This window comes from Tupaia chinensis, unplaced genomic scaffold (assembly GCF_000334495.1).
Source record: "Tupaia chinensis unplaced genomic scaffold, TupChi_1.0 Scaffold000217_1, whole genome shotgun sequence".
NCBI lineage: Eukaryota > Metazoa > Chordata > Mammalia > Scandentia > Tupaiidae > Tupaia > Tupaia belangeri.
Window position 1 is genome coordinate 4,930,740 of NW_006159692.1, and position 5,983 is coordinate 4,936,722.

The following is a 5,983-nucleotide window of genomic DNA, read 5'->3' on the forward strand; positions in this document are numbered from 1 at the left end:
TGCGCCTCCTGCCGCCGGTGTCCGGGGGCTACCGCACTGCGCTGCGCACCTTCGAGCTCGACGTAAGTCCCCCCGCCGCCAGCCTCCTGCTGCCCGCCCCGCGGTGGGAGCAGGGCCGGGCGGTTAGGACCCGAGGCCTGCTCTCGTACTCGGCCTCAGCCTTCTCTCCCGTATCGTGGGCTGAGCCGCGTCCCACGTCCCCGAGCCTCGCCACACAACCCCTGGCGGCTGGCGAGCCGGCAGTTGGGAATCCGCAGGTTTCGGCAGCGGTTCGAGTCAGTCAACCTATCAGGGCCGAATTTTAGAAGAAAAACATACTTTTCTCTGCGCAGCCCCCCTCTCCCCTAGCCAGTGATCCTGCGTGGGGATAGAGAGGGCCTCTTAGTCCAGTACCCCAGTCCTCTCGCTCCCCCCACCCCCATCAAGGAGCCGGTAATTGTTACCTGCCCAGAGTTCCCGTGAGAGTCGAATTCTAGAAAAGGAAGGCAGTTTAAATACAGTAGCATCAAGGTCCCGCAGTTGGCGTAATGGCTATGTGGTTGGACTCCCATGTAGTCGACCGCGGTTCGAGTCCCGGATCTGGTGGCTTAAACTCGCGTTGAGTATGTGCTTCCGGCTTAAACTCGCGCTGAGTATGTGCTTCCGTGTCCAAGATCCCGAGAGGAGGAGAGGAGAATAGAGGAGAAGGGATTGCGGTGTGGCCATCCCCCCTGGCAGTGATTTCTCGCTGGCAAACTGGCAAGCGCACTTGCCCTATAGCAAAAACCTCTCAAAAAAAAAAAATATATGGTAGCATGTCTAGCATCTCGTCTACCTTGGCAGTTCCCTTCTCACTCTGGGCCTCAGTTTTGCTCTGGAAGGGAGCTGCCTCTGTCCTCTCCAAGCTGACACTCCTGGCCTGGCCAGGGCTGTGCGGTGCCCAGGCTGCGTCAGGGAGTGGCGCCCTCACCAGGCCAAGATGAGAGTGTTGGTGTGAAAGGCTACCACTGCAGGCCACGGAGCCACAGACCTAGGTGGCTGGAAAGCTCCAGACAGAGTGAGCACCTCCTTCCCTGACCCCACCCCCCCCGTTTTTAAAAAAAAATTGTTGCTGTTTGTTTGTTGTTTTGTTTGTCCATTTGTTTTCCTATAGGCAGTTGTACTCTCCAGAGAGAGAGAGAGAGGGTGAGAAAATGAGAAATCACGCCCAGGTGGATGGCCGCTGGGAAACTCTGCTCCAGTGTCCTCTCTGGATTTGGGGGCACGCTCCCAACCCACCTACCTGATTTACAAGCCTCGATTCAGGACTCCAGCCTGGACTTGGCCACGTGGGGTCCAACTGCCTTAACCTCCACATCACCTGCTGCCCCTCCTCCTCCTTTAAACTGTGACCAACCTGTAGCACCTTGAGTGCCCATGTGGGGAGAGGGAGTAGTGACAGGGACATGGGGAGGCCTTGATGGGACTTGAAGGACCTGACCTGAGAGGACAGCTTAAGAGGGCGCTCTTTGGTGCTAGGTGGCACCAGAACATCTCGGGAGCTGGCATTGACCTGAAACAGCAAAGGGGAGAAGCAGAGGCACTAACGGTTGGGGTAATAGCTATGTCACTGGACTTCCATGTAGTTGACGGTGGTTCGAGTCCCGGACCTGGTGGCTTAAACTCACGGCCAGGCACATGTGCGTGCTGCCCAAGATCCAGAGAGGAGAATGGAGGAGAAGGGATTTCAATGTGGCCATCCCCTGAAGGGGGGGGTGGTTTCTCACTTTCTGTCTCTCTCTCTCTCTGTCTTTCTGGTGAGAGCATGTGCCCTATAACAAAAAACTCTCCCAAAAAGGGAGGGGGGGTGGAGAAGCAGGCAGAGAGGTAACAGCACAGGCACAGTGAATGCTCAGAAGCCTCCTGGATGCTGCCTCTTGGCTTTCAGACTTCCTTCTGCAGGCTCTGGGAGCTTTATGAGACCTCAGGGAGACAGAGAAGAGCACAGGAAAGTGAAGCGTCTTAGTCATCAGTTTACAGATGGAAACACTGAGGTCTGGAGAGGAGACAGAACGCTCTTAGTCATTCCAGTATGTTCTATCCCCCTGCCAGAACCTCTGAGTAGTCACCCACAGTCTGTGCATCAAACCTGCTTCTGCGAACAGGAGCCTCCAGAGGGCTGCAGAACAGAGGGCTGAAAAACACCAAAAAGCTGAATGACCGGAAAAGCCGAGTTGGCAAAGGATCGTAAATGCTGTCTTCCAGCACCGAAGGCCTCCCCAGTTTAATTCTCACGAGACCTTCTGAGAATGTGGCCCCCACACCAGGCCATTATTGTCTCGCTGTTGGATGGGAAGGACAGGGAGGTTTTTAGCTTTATAATGGAGCTGACTCAGAGGAATGAGGGTCCCCATCCTGTGAGCTGGCCCCGCTCAGGCAGCTGGTAGGTGTAGGACTAGATCTAATGTCAGAAGGGAAAAGAAAAACACTGCAACATAAATAATAGATCCCACTCACTGAACACCAACATTGATTAGAATCCTCACAACAAAGTGGGCATTTTTTTTGTTCTCATTGTATCGGTTAAGAAACGTCAGAGATTGAATATCTAGCCCAAGATCGTACAAGTTCACCAGCGAAGGATCTGAAATTGGACCAGGAGTGTCCTGGCTTCCGGCTTAAGTCTGGAGTTCTTGGCAATTTTCAGAAGCTTGTTTAAAGCACCCTGGGTGGAAGGGCGATTCGGGCCTGTGTCCAGGTGCCTCTTGGTCAGGCCGGTCTGCTCGCCTCCTCGCAGGGCTACCAGATCCCCAAGGGCTGGAGCGTGATGTATAGCATCCGGGACACGCACGAGACGGCCACGGTGTACCGCAGTCCGCCCGAGGGCTTCGACCCGGAGCGCTTCCGCACAGCGCGCGAAGATGCGCGAGGCACCTCTGGCCGCTTCCATTACATCCCGTTCGGCGGCGGTGCGCGCAGCTGCCTCGGCCAGGAGCTGGCGCAGGCTGTGCTCCAACTGCTGGCTGTGGAGTTGGTGCGCACCGCGCGCTGGGAGCTGGCCACTCCCGCCTTACCCGCCATGCAGACCGTGCCCATCGTGCACCCGGTGGACGGGCTGAGGCTCTTTTTCCATCCGCTAGTCCCTGCGGCCGCGAGGGATGGGCCACACTTCTGACTCGCTGTGTTAGGGGACTTGGCGTGACCAGTGGCTGCTGCGCGCACACAGCGCCGCCCATCTGTGGCTCCTCAGTGGCGCGTCGCGCGCCCGCTCATTCGTGGGACTCCAGGGAGGAGGAGGATCGAGCCACTGCTACCGCGCTGGACAAGTGCCCTTCCAGTGGGAGGGTGTCTCCTGCGCCCCGAGGAAGGAAAGGTCGTGGGCCAGGCCTCCTAAACTCTGCCAGGATCTCAGAGTGAGAGGGAACAGATCTCCACTTAGATGCTCCTTGGCTTCACCTTCCTGCGCCAGTCCTCCAGAATTTATGGACCACCTGCCACCAGGCGGGAAGGATGGGGAGGGGGAGGAGATTGTACCCCTTGGACTGTACCAGGGACCCAGGGTGCACTGGGGGCGGAGGGGACCTCCAGCTGTCTTGAGGAAGTGGAACACCACTTCCACTTGCCCGCTCCTGGTTTGCCTTTGAGCCATCAGAAGACACTCTGGAAGAGTGTCCAGAGGAAGGTCCCCAGGCAACTGGCCTCTGACTTGAAGCTCCTTGGCCACGTCGGGTCTTGGGGCTGGGCGAAAACTCAGAACTGTGGGCGCTTTCAGGGCTCTAGACAGCTCAGCACCACTGGATTCTGCTGGCGACTTCTAAAAGAAAAATTCCTACTTGAAGAACATTTACTCTTTCCATTTATACAGGGGCGAATAGGCGCACCAAGATGTCTCGAAGGCTGGATTATTTTCATGGGAGGTTAAAACATAATCAGAGGTTTGGGATACAGTATTTGTACCAAACCCAGGAAGGACAGGACGTAGTTTCCTGGCAACCGCTGAGCCTGGAGGCTAGAGGCTTGACTGGGCTTCTGCTTTCTGCTCCCTAGTGGGAATTAGCAGAATGGAGGTTGAGGGAGGTCGGAAGGACCCGTCCCACTGCGCACCCGCACCCGGGGAGGGGCTGGGAGCCCTGCAGCCTCAGGCACTGGCGCCCACAACTTGCTTCCTGAACCAGACTGGGCTGCAAATGATCTCAGTGGCACCTAACAGCTCCTGGCAGGGATGTCGGGTTTTACTGCTTCAACATCCTATCCCATTCTCCTTTGTAATGTTAATAATTTAGGAGCAAATGATTGACTGGAGGGACCAATATTGGGTTCCTGGACTCCCTAGCCAGTGCTCTTCTCCACCCCATGGCTTACCCCCCACCCCCGCCCAACCTCCGAACTTGTGGCCACCATGGAGGTCTCAGGTTATACCTTTCCACAGAGACTCCTAGCTTGAGTAAGGACACTTTCCACCTTTGCAACCCAGAAGTTCCCATCAGTGTTTAAATCAAAGCCAAGACCTCTGTGTTGTCAGTCTCAAGGGCCCACCTAATCTGCCACCCATTCTCTGACAGGCCTGGGCAGCCAGATGAGTGGGTGAGCCAGGGTCGTCACCTCCCAGGCCCAGGCCGGAGCTGACCTCTTAGTGAACCAGAAGGAAGCTGGTGCCCTTCTGACCTTACGCTTAAGGTGGATCCCAGGGCTTAAGGCAGGCACTTCCGACTTGTACAGCCCTAAACCCCCCATATCAGGGTTCATCACCCATTGCTGGTCACAGGCCAGGTGCCAGGCCCAGAGGTCTGCAGGCCTCAGAGGTGGCAGGACCTGGGCCTGCCCTCAGGGAGCTTTGTGACCTCTCAGAGGACAGTCGGTGAGGAGGGTGGGAACTTCAGAGCTGATGATGACTTGGGGGAAAACTAGTGTGAGGACATTGCCTCTGGAAAGCAAGAACATTTCAGCTGGTTCCTGGAGACTGGGTTTGCCTCCTCTGGGTCTAGGTTAACCGTAAGGCCCCTAGGGTGGCTCCACTTTTACCATAATTCTGCGGAGTGGAGTATCCGAGCTGCTTTGGTTGCAGCTCTGATTGCTCTAGGGGAGGGGTAGACAAGGTTCCTGCCTCCCTGGACTTGAAATGCTGGGGAGAAGTGAATACGCCAGCAACCGGACAGGAAGAACGTGTCCAGGGTAACATGCTGCAAAGGAAATCAGCCGGCTGCAGGACAGAGGCCTGGGACTGAATTCAGCTGGGCGGGCAGGGAAGAATTCTCTGAGATGGTGGGAACCAGCCCGCAGTGGCCTGGGGAGGGGCACCCCAGGTTTTGAACCAAGAGATAGGAAAGTGTACTGGAGACTAGAAGGAGGGGCTGGAAGGGGAGAAGAAGGAGGGGTGCTTCCTCTGCCCTACTTTTTCCAGATCTAGTCTACCTCTGGGACCTCACCCCTCCTTGCCCAGACCCTCCAACAAACCATCCATCTATGATGATTGGGGGGGGCTGTTTTGTAAACATCCTGGAAACATTTTGTTTTTCAGTGAACCAACCCTCCTACCCGCCCATCACAGGGAGAAAGCTTGGAGAGGTTCCTAGATCAAAGTTCTTATTGGGCTAGTAATTTATTGATCCTCCTCCCCCCACTTCAAGATGTTCTTTAATAATTTTTCCACCCTCAGTTAATTCTTTCCTGCCGGACACTCCCGCTGGTCTCGTTGGGCTGACAGATTTAAAGAAAATTTTTCCTTTGTGGCAATTTCCAGCGCGCAGGTCCGGCTCATCTTGTGACCCAGCGCGCGCTGAACTTGGCGAGGTGGCCCCGCAGAGTTCACTCGGATGTCACGGTCCGGCCTGCAGGGGTCACAGGCGGGTCAGGCCCGAGGATCGGGAACGGGCCCCAGGTCACGCCCCTGCTTGCCAGCCTCGCTCACCGGCCAGAGCACTGTCCCGAAAGGGCGGGCCTGGGCTTTCTGAGAACTACCTCTAGCGCGACTCGCCCGGGTCCCAGCCGCTGCCCAGAGGCTGGGTCGCCTTGTTGAATAAAAACC

General features: G+C 56.3%; 1 protein-coding gene across 1 annotated transcript in view; it reads left to right on the plus strand.

Moving 5' to 3' along the window:
- CYP26C1 (cytochrome P450 family 26 subfamily C member 1) overlaps positions 1-3,133 on the plus strand; it is a 9,082-nt gene extending 5,949 nt beyond the window's left edge. The window contains exons 5-6 of the mRNA XM_027771476.1: positions 1-62; positions 2,756-3,133. The exon at positions 1-62 is cut by the window's left edge and continues 151 nt beyond it. Coding sequence (XP_027627277.1) covers positions 1-62; positions 2,756-3,133 — 440 coding nt within the window. The remainder of the gene's footprint in view (positions 63-2,755) is intronic.
- Positions 3,134-5,983: the final 2,850 nt, after the last annotated feature.